Source organism: Myotis yumanensis, unplaced genomic scaffold (genome assembly GCF_028538775.1).
Source record: "Myotis yumanensis isolate MYYU_CA2020_CCGP unplaced genomic scaffold, mMyoYum1.0.hap1 SCAF_1, whole genome shotgun sequence".
NCBI classification, from domain to species: domain Eukaryota; kingdom Metazoa; phylum Chordata; class Mammalia; order Chiroptera; family Vespertilionidae; genus Myotis; species Myotis yumanensis.
This window is the reverse complement of record NW_027223752.1, coordinates 172,531,641-172,547,212: the sequence shown is the minus strand read 5'-3', so window position 1 is coordinate 172,547,212 and position 15,572 is coordinate 172,531,641. Positions and strand designations below refer to the sequence as shown.

At 40.2% G+C, this 15,572-nt stretch overlaps 1 protein-coding gene across 1 annotated transcript in view; it reads left to right on the top strand.

The window, feature by feature from the left end:
- Nucleotides 1-1,654: 1,654 nt before the first annotated feature.
- The window catches only part of LOC138993135 (alcohol dehydrogenase E chain-like), a 36,306-nt gene continuing 22,388 nt past the window's right edge, over nucleotides 1,655-15,572 (top strand). The window contains exons 1-4 of the mRNA XM_070392249.1: nucleotides 1,655-2,061; nucleotides 6,695-6,765; nucleotides 9,700-9,801; nucleotides 13,815-13,953. Of these exons, the coding sequence (XP_070248350.1) occupies nucleotides 2,031-2,061; nucleotides 6,695-6,765; nucleotides 9,700-9,801; nucleotides 13,815-13,953 (343 nt within the window). The 5' untranslated portion in view covers nucleotides 1,655-2,030. The remainder of the gene's footprint in view (nucleotides 2,062-6,694; nucleotides 6,766-9,699; nucleotides 9,802-13,814; nucleotides 13,954-15,572) is intronic.

Here is a 15,572-nt window from a genome sequence, read left to right as displayed (position 1 = left end):
AATCTGCTTGGCCTCTAGGTGGTAGTTGAGTCCCTGGGCATAGATAATATTGCCCAGGCAGAGAGTATAGGACAGAAGGAGAAATGGAAGGCGCATTTTAGTCAGGGAGAAAATATCAGCTCAGGGCCACAGACAGAGGTGTTTGCACTACTCAGTGGAACCATAAGTCAGTTGATTGAGAGCTGGGAGACATGACTGAACAGGCAGAAAGATGACAGACTGTGGTCATCTTAGTGATAGGCGTTGGCTCCTTTCGAAAGTGAAAGGACAGAACGGGGCTGATAACCATGTTCCTAACTCCTCTTCAAGCAAAAGCCATAGAATGTATCAGTTGCTCAGCCAGCCCTTATCTCAGCCAATAGGAACGCAAGGAAACTAGCCCAAGGCCAAAAGTATGTTAGCCACCTCCTGTCTTTGTGTAACCAGATCCTAGCTGCACCCTACCCTTGCGTCATTAGCCCCCCCGCCATCACTCAACCAACCAGAATCGGCCAAATCAGTGGTCCCAGTGAGCCCCCACCCCTTGACCCAAGCCCTATAAATTCTTTGTTCTCTTAGAACTCGGGGCTCTCTCTTGCATCCAGTAATGGAGGCAGGAGGGGGACCAAGTCCCGGGCTTGAATAAAAGACCCTTTGCTTTTGCATCGGAAAAGGCTCCCTGGTCGTGGATTATTGGGGACCCCGAACTCTGGGCATAACAGAAAGAAAAGAACTATTGAAGGTTTGGCAAATGTGGAAATCTCGAAAAATTAATTTAACAGTAGTAGGTAGGATAGATTGAGGCCCAACAAGGCGATCAACTGGAAGAGAGCTGCAGTGTGACATGAGTGAGACAGATCTGGGGGCTCCAGGGTTGAGCGCAGAGCGTTAACCCTTCCAGCCCCCGAGGGCGAGGGCGACAAGGAGGACAGGAGGGCGCAGGGGCCGGGGTCAGGATGCCCGCTGTAGGCCCCCCCACCCCCCCAGGCTGCCTCTGCCATCTTGGTCGGCCCCAGAGGGTGGGCGCGGATTTCGGGTCAGAAGCTCAGGAAGCTGCTCTGGCTTCGAGGAGCGGCCCCCTCCCGCAGCCCCGGCGCGCCTCGGACCCCTCCTTCCGCCCAAACGTGGCCAAGTGAGGGTGCTCCGGTTCCGGTAGCTGAGGCGCGGGGGGCAGCGCGCGGCGTCCAATCCGACCGCCCCGGAGAGGCCGACGGATACCCGGACGGACGGATTCCCAAAACCCCCGTCCCGGGCATTAGCGACGGGCTGCGCCGTCCACGTGGGTACCTGGAGTCACGGCCCAGGGCCTGTCGCCGGTGCGGGCGCCGCCAACACCACCTCTGCTGCTGCTGCTGGTGGCGCGCGGCGGGGCGGCGCGCGGGGCGGCGGGAGCGGTGCGCTGCGAGCCGCCGCTGCATACCTTCTCCGCGATGTGGGCTGGTTTCGCGCTCGCTCCCGGGCTGCTCACGCTGCGCATACTCTTCCCCATGAGCCACTTGTTGCGGCGCATCTTCTGGACTCGCTGCTGGACAGCGGCAGCGGCAGCGGGGTCGGGGCGGGAGGGCGGCGGGTTCTCGGTCCCCTCCTGCGCCTCCGAGCACCAGCTGCGTTAGTCTCGCCTGCCTTCCTGCAGCTGCCCAGCTACCGGGAGCTCAAGTACCTGTCAGCCTACAAGGGGTCCATGCGGGGGCAGCAGCTCAGCTCCGGGGAGGTGGTGTTGCCCACGTCGGTGCTTGCACGGCCGCCCTGGAAGCGGCGGCACCACGGACACGAGGCAGCCGAAGGCTGCTTCCCGCCCCCCTGAGCGCCCAGGACCTGACCGCGCGGGCAGAACTGGGCTGCGGGCTGCGGGGAGAGTGCCGTTGGCCGCCAACAACTGCCACCAGGCCTAACCGCCCAATCGCCCAACCGCCCAACCGCCCGGCGACTGGGTTGGGGACCCGCTCTCCCCCTGGATCCTGAGTTTCCCCACCTTTCGTTCAGTTCAAGGCAACATTAGGCAGCGCGGCGGGGCAATTGCAGCCGACTAGGCCGGGACGCACCTTGGAAAGATGTTCGCCTGCACCCAGATGGCGGTCATTAGTAAGTGCCTGCTGCCCGCATCCCAGAGAGCGCGGGAGCCCTTTAGTGCAGCCGGAGAAGCGCAGCATCCATTCGGGATGAGGGGCAAGGGACGAAGCTCCACTCTTTTCCCTCCATCCAGGACAGGTCACTGCCTCCCAGGAAGGGTGAGGAGCGGCTTGGGGCAGCCCAGGCTGGAGCCTGGATTGGGTGCCTCCCTTGAGAAGAACCCCCAAACCCTTCCATGTCTTCCTGGCCAAGCATAACACAGCAGTTGGTTCAGTTTGGTGGGGAATACTCTTGATATCGAGATATCGGTTAGTGGCTGTACCTATTCAAGAGACAGGCTTTACGCATATCTAAGACCATCTCTGGAAGAAGGTACAGCTGGACTTCGGATTTTCCAATAACTGAGAAGATATTTATATTTGTCTTTTACAAATATTTTTTACCATGTATTGAACGTATCAGGAGCGTATTTCTGCAATTAATGACAAGATACTGGTCTCATCATCTTTTCTAGGCCTCAATGGCCCAGGAATTGCCCACACTCTCATGATTGTTTAATAAAATGTGGGACATTATTTCATTTACAATGGGGGGAAAAGGAGGCATGGTTGAATGAGAAAACATATGTGACAAAAACATGAAGGATATCTTATTTTCACTATTTGGGAAGAATGAACTTTATTTTTAGTCCTGTGGCATAACATAAGACTTTTATACTAACTACCCATTATGTAATCTAAGTCTTCATTGTAGCTAGATGTAAAAATGATCAACACAGCCCTAACTGGTTTGGCTCAGTGGATAGAGCGTTGGCCTGTGGACTCAAGGGTCCCAGGTTCGATTCCGGTCAAGGGCATGTACCTTGGTTGCGGGCACATTCCCAGTTGGGGGTGTGCAGGAGGCAGCTGATCGATGTTTCTCTCTCATCGATGTTTCTAACTCTATCCCTCTCCCTTTCTCTCTGTAAAAAATCAATAAAATATATTAAAAAAATGATCAAGACATATATGCATACCATGGAGCATGATGCCATGTTGTTTTCCCTGTTTCATTTGGCATTCTTGTTAAATTGTGTTTTGTGGCCCAGAATGTGATCCGCCTTGGTGAAAGTTCCATGTCAGCTTGAAAAGAATGTGTTCTGCTGCTATTAATGACGTAGTCCATAAATGTCTAATGTACAGTTAATTGATAATATCGCTTAGTTCAACAATTTAGATCAGTTTAGATCAGTCTTCACTGATCTTCTGCCTGCTGGAATTGTCCTTTTCTGCTAGAAAGATGCTGACACCTCCAGCTATAATAATGCGTTCATTGATTTTCTCCTTGTAGTTCTATCAGATTTTGGCTCAGCAGTTTAATGACCTCTTTATAGGCACATACATGCTTAGGATTGTTTTATGTTCTTTCATTTTAACCTTTGTACTAGCTTTTGTGTTAGTCGACCTATCGCTTTTATTATATGTTTGCTTTTGTCAGTGAGAAATTTTTTCTTTCCTATCTTTTCTTAGTTATTAAAAAAATTTGTTTTTCTTCTTAAAAAGATCTCCTAAATATTTTTGGTAATAACGGTTTGATAGTAGTGAACTCTTTCTGCCTTTTCTTGCCTGTGAAACATTTCATCTCTCCTTTGATTCTGAAAGATAGCTTTCCTGGGTAGAGTAATCTTAGTTATAGGTTCTTGTGTTTTTCTTTTTTTTTCCAATTACAGTTTATATCCAATATTATTTTTCTTTCAGGTGTGCCAGTCTCTTTTAGCCTGCAAAGTTTCTCTTGAGAAATCAGTTGATAGTCTTATAGGAGCTACGTTTTCTCTTGCTGCTTTTAAGATCATCCTTTGGCATTTTTGTTTTCTTTTGCTTGCTTTGTTATCTCCCCTATACTCTCCTCAACCTCCTCCTCATGACTCTCCCCACAGCAATCACTGCACTATTGTCCATGTCCACGATTTTTGTTTTCTTTTTCTTTTTTGCTGATATGTGTTTTGGTGTGGGTCTCTGATTTCATCTTATTTGGAAGTCTGCACTTTCTGGACTTGTATGTCTATTTCCTTTGACAGATTAGGGAACTTTTTAGTAATTACATCTTCAAATCTTTCTCTCTTTTTTCCTCCCTCCCTCCCTCTCTCCCTCCCTCCCTGTCTTTTCTTTCTGGTACTCCTATGATACAAATGTTACATTTCATGTTGTCCCAGAGGTCCCTTAAACTATCCTCGTGTTTTACTTTTTTTTCTTTTTTGCTACTCTACTTGGGAATTTTCTGCTATCTGTCTTCCAAATTACTGATTCTCTTATCTGTTTTATCCAGTCTGCTGTTGATTCCCTCCAACGTATTCTTCATTTCAGTTATTGTAGTTTTCATTTATGACTAGTTCTTTCTTATGATTTCTATGGCCCTGGCATGCTTTGAGTTGCTGTCCCTTCTCTGGAGCTTAGGATGAGAGTTGTGAGCAAGTGAGGCTGTACTTAGGCCCTTTAAGAGGATGATTGTGTCTACAGCAACCCTCCATCTCTCCTAGCGTGAATTCCAGCTGATTTTCATAGCCAGCTGTTGTAGGGATTTCTCGTCTCAGCACAGGAGCTGCAGGTTTTGGAGCTGAAACTCCTCATTCTTCTGTGGGGACCTCCATGGCCAATGTATTCCTCCCTATTTTTAACCACCACATGTGGATGTGTGACCAGTCTGTTCCACATTTCTGCTAAAATCTGTTGATGTATGAATATCCAAACCTGTAGGAAATTTTTATAATTTATTTGAGTCAAACTGAGGCTATGTCTGGAAGCAAGATCTCAACAGACTGAGAAAAATGCTTCCAAGAAATGACAGTTTCTTTTATGCATTTGGAATTAAGAAGAGAATGTAAGGCTCAGCTTGTGTGGCTCAGTTGTTGAGTGTCGACCAACAAACTAGGAGATCACGGCACCTGCCTGGTCAGGGCACATGCCTGGGTTGCAGGCTTTATCTCAGTGGGGGGTGTGCAGGAGACAGCCGATCAATGATTTTTCTCTCTTCATTGATGTTTCTATCTCTCTCTTTTCCCTTTCCTCTCTGAAATCAACAAAAACATATTTATGTTAGTCCATTTAGGCTCCTGTCAAATAAATGTCAGTTTACACAACCAACTGGTTTAAACAACAGCATTGATTTCTGATAGTTTTGGAAGCTGGGTAGACTAACATAAATTGAATTCAAATTATTCCTAATGCTTATCCCACCATCACTTTATAAACTCACTCATGTACGATGTGTCTTTCTAAATTGATTGGGGTATATGAGCTTTTTGATGCCTCTCAGAATCTCTGAAAAGTGGTCAGACTCTCATCATCATGCTCTGCACAAGTGAAGGTGAGCAGTAGGGAGAACAAGGTGGTGACCATTCTGTACAAGCAGTGTCTTCTTTTCCAGGTGGATGTAGTGTAGCCCAATATGACTGACTAAAGTTGAAAACAGATAATAGTGTCATGCCCTTAACAGTTTTAGAGAAATGTAATATTTATGTTAATGTATACATGTTGACAGATTATATCTAATTAAGCAATTGAATGCACTGTGCTCCCAAGTGTTGGTATAAGACTTGAGATTCATTAAAAGTCAAACTTAGAGGCTTTCTCTTATTCATGGCACTAACCAATGGATAATAGAAATACACAAGATTGTGTGTTTTTCAATTTTGACTGTGCAAGAGAGATCAATATTTAGTTTTTAACTGAAATGTTCTCTCTACAAAGCCTCCTTTGGGTCTTTCTGTCAGATGCCATCCCGATGATCTGACTTGTTTGCCTGTGTCTTTTTTTGCCATAGACTGTGAGTTTCTTTTATGGGTAATCATTGTAGCTAATATTTATTGAAGATTGTCCTATTTGCCAGGTTTCCTGGTAAGTGTTTTAAAGGGCTTGTCTCATTTGTTCAACAAACAATGCTTTGAGGTGGTACTATTATTCTATTATTTTACAAATAAAGAAACTAAGGGCAAATTCACGCAGCTAGTAAAGATAGGGTCTGCCTGGAATCCAAGGCCATGTCATCAGCATGACCCCGTACTGCCTCTAGGCAGAGGTAGAGGCCATCTCTTATCCCTCCTTGCCACCCCAGTGCACCCAGCTGAATGCCTGGAACAGGGAGGTGCTCAGGCAGTGCTGCTAGGTATTGAGTAGAGCAGAAATGCCAGGGTCATGAGCATCCTTTCTGTGACTGACTGGTGTCTGACCTCTCTGCTATGAAGAGGAGGAGGGTGCTGAGGCAAGCACATTCCTCTGGCTTGTACTTCTCTCTGTCCTACGTCATTTGTGCTGCTTCCTTACTGCTCCTCCTTTCTAACTGCAGCATGTGGATTAGAAGTTGCAGCTTAGTGCACACAAACGGGAAGTAGGGCACTGGGAGAGAATAAACGTGGAATCCAGAAAAAAAGAGATTAAAATTTATGTGTAGAGAAATATTTAACCAGATTAATCAAGCTGTTATCCATAATTGGCAAATTACAAAGTACAGGTCTGAGTTGTGGATTAGTGCCCATTTCTTTCTGATTTGATATAGTTTGAGAATAAACTTGTGGGTCTGGCTAAAGACACCAGATCACATGTGTAGAACTGAGCATTACTCAAGCAAATAAAATATCTGTGCAACATATCTGTTTCATGTAATCGAGCAGGAAAGGGTCTGCAAGAATCCATCCGCCTCCTGGCCTGCAGAAAGAACAGAAACATGAGCACAGCAGGAAAAGTAAGCATTTTTTTTTTTTTTTACTTTTGAAAACATATTCTCATTATATAATTCACAAAGAGAAACAATATTTAATGAATAATTTAAAATTTATATCTAAATTAAAAACCATATAAACTGAAATATAACATAGAATATATGCTTTGTTATGCAATGTATATTGAATCAGAATTTAAATAGGCTGTTGCTAAATATCGTTAAAAGAATATGTAACTTTTGTACATATTAAAGTCTTTATTTATTATATTAGATAAATGGGCAGTAGTTACAGCCAATCATGAATAATTTGAAAATCTGAAGTTAAAAATATTTTTAATCAATAATTTAACTTTGTATTGAGAAGCCATAACTTAAATGTTAATTTTTGTAATCATGTTTTTATTTTTATGAACACAGGAGGAAAGTTAAGTCTGACAAGTTTTATTGATCTCAAAGCATTAGAATCATCAAGGATAAGCAAGCCAACATCAACATGCAAATTCTAATTTTAAAGGGTCCTATGATAGCTCAATGCAGGAAATTTCCATAGAAATCTTATAGAAAAATATCTTTTCCATACAAAAGTCAACATGATTTTATCAAAAATTAATACTGATATAGTTTGAGTCACTTATTAGTAGTAGAAACAGGGTTATTTGGTTCTAGGTCTTCCATAGATCTCTCTACCTCTTCAATGTGCTTATAAGTGCAGAGAAATGCATATGATCATACAATATAATCAATTCACATTGTTTAACTGCTCAGTCCCAAAAAGTGTCCAGTACTTTTGTTGTGTTAGGAGTGGAACACACACTCTAATATTTTGCTATAACACAATTGAAAGTTTCTGAGATTTCTACACACCCTGTGTTATATAACAGGCCTATGATTTTTTGGAAACTCAAGAGGGCCAATTGTCAGTTTTTTTCATTTCAACTCTCTTTATTTTCATTTGTTACTGATTAGCATTTACGATGGTGAATTACATTCCAAATGAAGAAAAGTTAGGAAAAATTAAAAATAAATTTTTTAAAACTCAGTTTGGCCGAAACCGGTTTGCCTCAGTGGATAGAGAGTCGGCCTGCGGACTGAAAGGTCCCAGGTTTGATTCCGGTCAAGGGCATGTACTGCGGGCACATCCCCAGTAGGAGATGTGCAGGAGGCAGCTGATCGATGTTTCTATCTCATCGATGTTTCTGGCTCTCTATCTCTCTCCCTTCCTCTCTGTAAAAAATCAATAAAATATATTTAAAGAAAACAAAAAACTCAGTTTGAATGAAATAATGAGTTCAGAAAGCAAATGAGTAAACCAAATGTATTCATGAAAACAGTAACTGCTTAGCAATTGGTTCTTGCCCCTCTGGGGCAACATCCATAGCTTTCAGCTTTGTGGTAACACTTCACCAGTTTATTCTTCCTGCATTATATTTTCCTCACATGCAAAACGGCAATCATAATAATCCCTACTTTATAAGATAGTTGTGAGAATGTAATAAATTAATACTCCTTAGCACTTAGGATAGTGTCTGGGACATAGAAGTTATTCAATACATGTTAGTCACTACTACTGATGTTGTTGTTGTTGTTGTTATGTAAGATTTGGTTAATTGCTTATTACCATGGGATGGTGAAAAGATAAAGTTGGATTGTCTTGATTTTCTGGGCAGCAGACTTTCTGACTTTGCAAAAATTGGTCAGTTGCTAAGTCAAATGAGCCTCAAATTTGCCATCGTAAAATAGACCAATAGCTTAATAATAATGCCCTGTGGGCTTTAGAGATCAAGTATGTAATTCATTCAGCATTGGCCACAATGTGCCTGCCCATTAAATGAACACCTGATAATCAGAAGCTATGTACTATTAGTGTATTATTTCTAAGTACTCTCATATTTATTGACCATGGCAAGCACCTCAGCAAAGTAGGAGAATTTGACATATAAATAATGAAAATTAATTTGCAAAAGCATACATTTCAATTGACCTTTTAAAATCATATTTATAATTATGAATTATACATTCATAATTACAATTACTATAGAATTATCTATCTAGAAAAAAGCTCTCAAATGTATAAACTTTGTAGCAGTGAAGACAGATTTTACCAGTATGTTACATTCTCAAGTACTAAAAATATGTGTCCAACCTTAATTTTGAAGAACATCTATGGATAAACTATGCTAGATTAAAAAGTCAAACACACAGTTATTCCATTTTTAAATATCTATGTGAGTATGTGGGTAAGAGTGTGTGTGTGTGTGTGTGTGTGTGTGTGTATACAGCTGTAACCTCTGTGATTTTTGGCTCACATCTAATCTGGAAAAAAAATAGCTACACATAAATTAGAGAAGAAAATAGAGCTGCCAAAGCTCACTTTCAAATGAGTCATGCAAACTAGTAGCACACGGAAGTAGTGGGGAGAGAAATCGGAGGAGGAGGACAGTCAAGGAGAGAGAGAAGTCACCTACTTAGGGAGGCAAGTATGCACTGGAATCATGAAGTCCCGTTGTTTGGGGCTTAAGCACAGACTTGAGCAAGAGAGCAATAGATTTTATGTGACCAGACAGTGATCCTATCAGTGAAATATTTGTGATTTAAAACTTCATTGCACGCCAACAGTTGTGGGCAAACAACCAATTTCAGGACTGCATTAGGAAATATCACAAATAAACAGCCCTTGGAAAAAGAAACAACATAAGGATGACTTAAAAGAACATATTCCATTTTATCTCAATGCCTCATTATAGTTAGTTCTATTTATGTTTCCTTATGTTATTACTCTACATATTTTAAAAAGGTATTTCCATTCTCTTTGCAAATCAGAAGTTGTCCTTTTCTATATAACATTTATCAGATTTCAGACAGGGGGCTAGATGTTGCACATAAAAAGATGAAAGTCACAATCCCCGACTTCAAGAGTGGGTAAGCACTTGTGTCATCTTTCTGTTCAATTTCCAGGTAATAAAATGCAAAGCGGCTGTGCTATGGGAGATAAAGAAACCCTTTTCCATTGAGGAGGTGGAGGTAGCAGCCCCTAAGGCTCATGAAGTCCGTATAAAGGTGAAACACATTTTTCTCTTCTATCGAATTTTAAGTATAAGAAAATTCAGAGAATAGTACAAATGGAAATAACAAAAAGTTTATTAAGAAGCACTTTTTAGCCCAGCCAGTGTGGCTCAGTGGTTGAGCATTGATCTATGAACCAGAAGGTCATGGTTGATTCCCAGTCAGAGCATAAGCCCAGGTTGTGGGCTTGATCCCTAGTGTGGGCATGCAGGAGGCAGCCAACCAATGATTCTCTCTCATCATTGATGTTTCTATCTCTAGCCCTCTTCCTTCCTCTCTGAAATCAATACATATATATATATATATATATATATATATATATATTTTTTTTTTTTTTTTTAAAAGAAGCACTTTAAAAAAATCCTCATGCAAGGATATGTTTGTTCATTGGTTTGAGAGAGAGAGAGAGAGAGAGAGAGAGAGAGAGAGAGCTGAGAGAGAAACATCGCATCAATCCGTTGCCTTGCCTCCATACGTGCCCCAACCAGGATCGAATCAGAAACCTAGGTAAGTGCCCTAGTAATCCAAACAGTGGAATTACATTTCTTGTCAAGGAAATATAAAAATATAAGTTGTTAAACTTTCAAAATAGAATAGATAGTATGTACAGTATAATCCTAATGTCAACCTCAATAAAGAGGTAAACTGAGTCAAGTTCAAAATGATGAAAAAGATGAATTTATTCAAGAATAACTTGAATACCTTTTATTTCTCCTTCTTGGTTAGCACTTTCAATACTATGTTGAATAGGAATGCTGAAAATGGGCATCCCTGTCTTGTTCCCTATTCTTAGGGGAAATGGTCTTACTTAGTATTTGCCCACTGAGTATGATGTTGCTGTAGGTTTTTCATATAAGGCTTTCATTATGTTGAGATATGATCCCTTTATCCCCACTTTGCTGAGAGTTTTATATCAAAAAAGGGTGTTGGACTTTGTTAAGTGCTTTTTCTGCATCAATTGATATAATCATGTGGTTTTTACTTTTCAATTTATTTATGTGATGTATCATATTTATTGATTTGCGGATATTGTACCAGCATCCTTGGAATAAATCCCACTTGGTCATAGCTTATGATCTTTTTAATGTATTGCTGGATGTGATTTGCTAATATTTTGTTGAGGATTTTAGCATCTATATTCACCAGGAATATTGGCCTATAATTGTCTTTCTGGTTTGGGGACTAGGGTAATGCTGGCTTCATAGAAAGAGCTTGGAAGTGTTCTTTCCTCTTGAATTTTTAAAAATAGTCTGAGGAAGATTGGTATAAGTCTTTCTTCAAATTTTCATAAAACTCCCCTGTGAAGCTGTCCAGAACTGGAGAAGAAGAAGTAAAATAGTCACTTTTTGCAGATGACGTGATATTATACATAGAAAAACCTTAAAGACTCCATTAAAAAACAACTAAATTTAATAAAAGATTTCGGCAACATAGCAGGATACAAAATTTACACCCAGATATTTATGGCTTTTTTAGACACCAATAATGAACTCAAGAAAGAGAAACTAAAAAACAATCCCATTTACCATTGCACCAAAAAAAACTAAGATACCTAGGAATAAACTTAACTAAGGTGGTAATAGGTAATTGGACAGATACATGCAAAAAGATGAAACTAGACTACCAACTTACACCATACACAAAAACAAACTCAAAATGGATAAAGGACCTAAACATAAGATGGGAAACCATAAAAATCTTAGAAGAATCCATAGGCAGCAAAATATAAGACATAAATCATAGCAATCTGTTTACTGATATAGCTCCTAGGACAATGGAAACAAAGGAGAAAATAAACAAAAGGGACTACATCAAATTAAAAACCTTCTGCACAGCAAAAGAAGCCATCAACAAAACAACAAGAAAGCCCACTACATAGGAGAACATATTTCCCAACATTATATCTGATAAGGGCTTAATCACCAAAATTTATAGGGAACTTACACAACTTAACAAAAGGAAGCCAAAAATCTAATGAAAAAATGGGCAAAGGACCTAAATAGACACTTTTTGAAAGTGGACATGCAGAAGGCCAAGAGACATATGAAAACATGCTCAAAGTCACTAATAATCTGAGAGATGCAAATCAAAACAACAGTGAGGTACCATCTCACACCTGTCAGAATGGCTATCATCATCAAGTCAAAAAGTGAAAAGTGCTGGCCAGGATTTGGAGTAAAAGGAACCCTTCTGCACTGCTGGTGGGAATGCAGACTGGTGCAGCCACTGTGGAAAACAGTATGGAGTTCCCTCAAAAAATTAAAAATGGAACTTCCATTTGACCCAGTGATCCCACTTCTAGGAGTATATCCCTAGAAACTAGAAACACCAATCAGAAAGGATATATGCACCCCTATGTTCACAGCAGCACAATTTACCATAGCTAAGATTTGGAAACAGCCTAAGTGTCCATCAGCAGATGAGTGGATTAAAGACCAGTTGTACATCTACACAGTGGAATACTACGCTACTGTAAAAAAGAAGGAACTCTTGCCATTTGCAACAGCCTGGATGGAACTGGAGAGCATTATGCTAAGTGAAATAAGCCAGTCAGAGAAAGATTAATATCACATGATCTCACCCATTTGTGGAATACAATGAACAACATAAACTGATGAACAAAAATAGAACCAGAGACATAGAAGCATCAAACTGATTGTCATACCTCAGAGGGTAGGAAGGGGAGGGGGGTGTTAAGAGATCAACCAAAGATTTGTTGCATGCATTTAAGCATAATCAATGGACATAGACAGTAGAGCGGAGAGGGCATGTGCTAGGGGATAGGAGTGGCCAAGGAGAGGTCAATTGGGGGGGGGGGGGGGGAAGGAGACATATGTAATACTTTCAACAATAAAGAATTTAAAAACAAAACAAAGCAAAACGAATAACAGTAGTTGTAATTTGGAACATGCAAATTGTAGAAAGCTATAGGGCAGTCCTTTGAGAGTTTGGGGTAGGCTATACTTACAGGCAGGAAATTTAAAGAGGGAAGAGTTCAGTTATAGTCTGTTAAAATGTATATATTTTTTATGAGAGTATCTTTTATTATTATATAATACTCTTTTTGTCTCATTTAATTAGTTTGGGCCTTGAATTCTGCTTAATCTGATAATAATATAGCAGCCATGTATTCTTTTGTTTTTATTTCATTAAACAATTTTTCATCATTGAAACAAAAGCAAATCCAGTCATACAAACAAAGCTCAATTTAGCTTAAAATGTGAGATGAATCCCACCAGAGTTATTTTAGTTCAAAATTTCTCAAGGTTGTTATGAGGCAACTCCTGACCAATTTTTATTTAGGAAAATTCCAATATTATCAGTGTTCTGTAAATCAGGCATTTACAGGAAAACGATTTCTCAGTCCTTATGTGTCTTTCCTGATGACACATACATTAGATTTTCCTTTTTATATCCTCCAGTTCTATTGTAGATTGAAATTCTTTCACACTAATGAAATTAAAAAGTATTGATGTGTTTATACAGAAAAAAAGTGCAAGATTTCAAAATCAATTAGCATTAAATGGTGGAGCTTAACTGACTTAATTTTCTTGGTTGCTAATCTATAGTTTCTACTTCTAGGAAAAAGCATGCATTCTTGTCTATTACATAAGACAGATATTTGAGAAACTTATTTCACAGATTATTCTGAATTGCTTAAGGCAGGGAGGGTTTTAAACTGAGTAATCTTTTTTTTTCACTCATAAACTTTTATTTTTATTTATTTATTTTTTAATTTAAATTCTTTATTGTTTAGAGTCTTACATAAGTCTCTTCCTCCCCCACTCCCCTGGATCTCTCCCTGCCCGCCCCCAAAGGACTTGTATGCATGCATAAACTGAGTAATCTTGGAGAGAAACGGGACCTTGTGTATTTGGGGAAAAGAGAGATTATTAGCAAAATCCTTGAAAACTCTTCAAAAGTCCAACTTTAGAAAGCTGGGCATGTGAAGTCCATCTGAGGGCCACAGTTTTGCTGAACCTAATTATCTTCCCTTTACCCTGTAGATGGTGGCCACAGGAGTTTGTCGGTCAGATGACCACGTGGTTACTGGAAACTTCGCCACACCTCTTCCTGTGATCGCAGGCCATGAGGCAGCCGGCATTGTGGAAAGCATTGGAGAAGGAGTGACTGCAGTAAAGCCAGGTATAGAACTCCTACTTGGAGAAGGTACTGTTCAGGGCCCCAAGAACACCCAGGCTGGGTGATGAAACTGAAGCAATGAGAGATGCAAGACCTTGCCGAGGGCAGCAGCACAGCTAGGGCTTGAACAGAGGTCTCCTCCTTTTCTGCCCCCTTCCTGCCTCAGACATGTATGCATTCATGCACTCCTGTGTTCTCTCCTTCAGCAGGAATTTGTTGAGCACCTGCTATATGTCAGGCACCAGGTTAGATCCTGGGATACATAAGGATCAAAAGGGACCAACTCCCTGAGGTCATAATCAAATAACTTCCATTTCAGTCTTGCTAAGCACTGTTTTCTCTCAGGTCCAAGAAGAACTACAAATGGGACACAGGAAAAACATCTAAGTCTGTGTCCTGAGCCTATAGGTCTGTGCATGGGAACTGTTCAGTGCTGGCTTCCCAGGGTGGGGAGCCTGAAGCTCTGACTGAATCAACATGATCTCCTCTTAGGTGGGAAGTGGAACCCATTCACTGGTTTTCCCTTCCACTATGGCCTCCCTCCTTGAGCACAGAATGAATGAAACAGGCTATTTAGAAGAAAAGGAGATACCTGGCAGAAGGCCCCTGCAATAAACAATATCTGTTTTACTACATTAAACCATGGCTAACTGTGACTGGTTACAGGGTACTAGTTTATCCTTAACATTTATTTTGTCTTAATTTTATTGTGCATTAATATAGATAAGTATTCTTAGAGGTAAAGAGTGAATAAATATAAAATGTTCATGCTATTATCTCCATATAAAGTTTATCTATTAAATATTATGGTCTAACCATTTTTGTGGGTTTTGTGGATATGTAGGAGAACTAGTTGAAAACAAAAATAATGTTTAATTTTAAAAAAAATAACTTTAGCCAGTAGATTTGACCTGCCCCATTACCAAATACTATTTTTAACTTGCTGACAGAAAATATTAAAATATATGGTCTGGTTTGAGTTTCAGCTCTTAGTATTTCCTTTACTTAGAAATAAATTAACAATAAATAACACTTTTACTTTTCACGCTGGTTCCCTCCAACATAGCAGGCAAAATAAATAATTCACAAATTAAGTTATCAGCTAAAAACATTTAAAAATGAATTCTCATCCTAAAAGAAAGTGCCTAACTCATTGAGGGTTGAGATTTTTAAAGGAATTTCTTTAATTCTTTTTTCTCACATTTTTGTTATTTTTTCTTTGGGGAAAAAAACCCTAAAATATAACAAATAGAAAATCATTTTATAGTAAAAATAAACAGTCACTTTGAAAAGCCCAAGAATGGTTGTCAAAATTCTCATTTTTATTGTAACTGAAACTATTAGAAAATACTGGCTTTCCCCAATATCTAGTGAAACTATGGCATCCTCTCACTACTAAAATTTATAAATATACTTACACTAAGAACATTTAAGACTTAATTCTTAAGGGTTAAATAAAATGTGTATAAAATTATCTAGAGAAAGGGCATGGAGGAAAAGATAACTATTAATGCAGTGGAAATACTTTAAAATCCATGGTTGTTCCCACAGTCACATGTCCTCTTTGGCAATCTTCAGGCACATACAAACCCAAACCAATCACAATGCTGCCAGCAATGTCT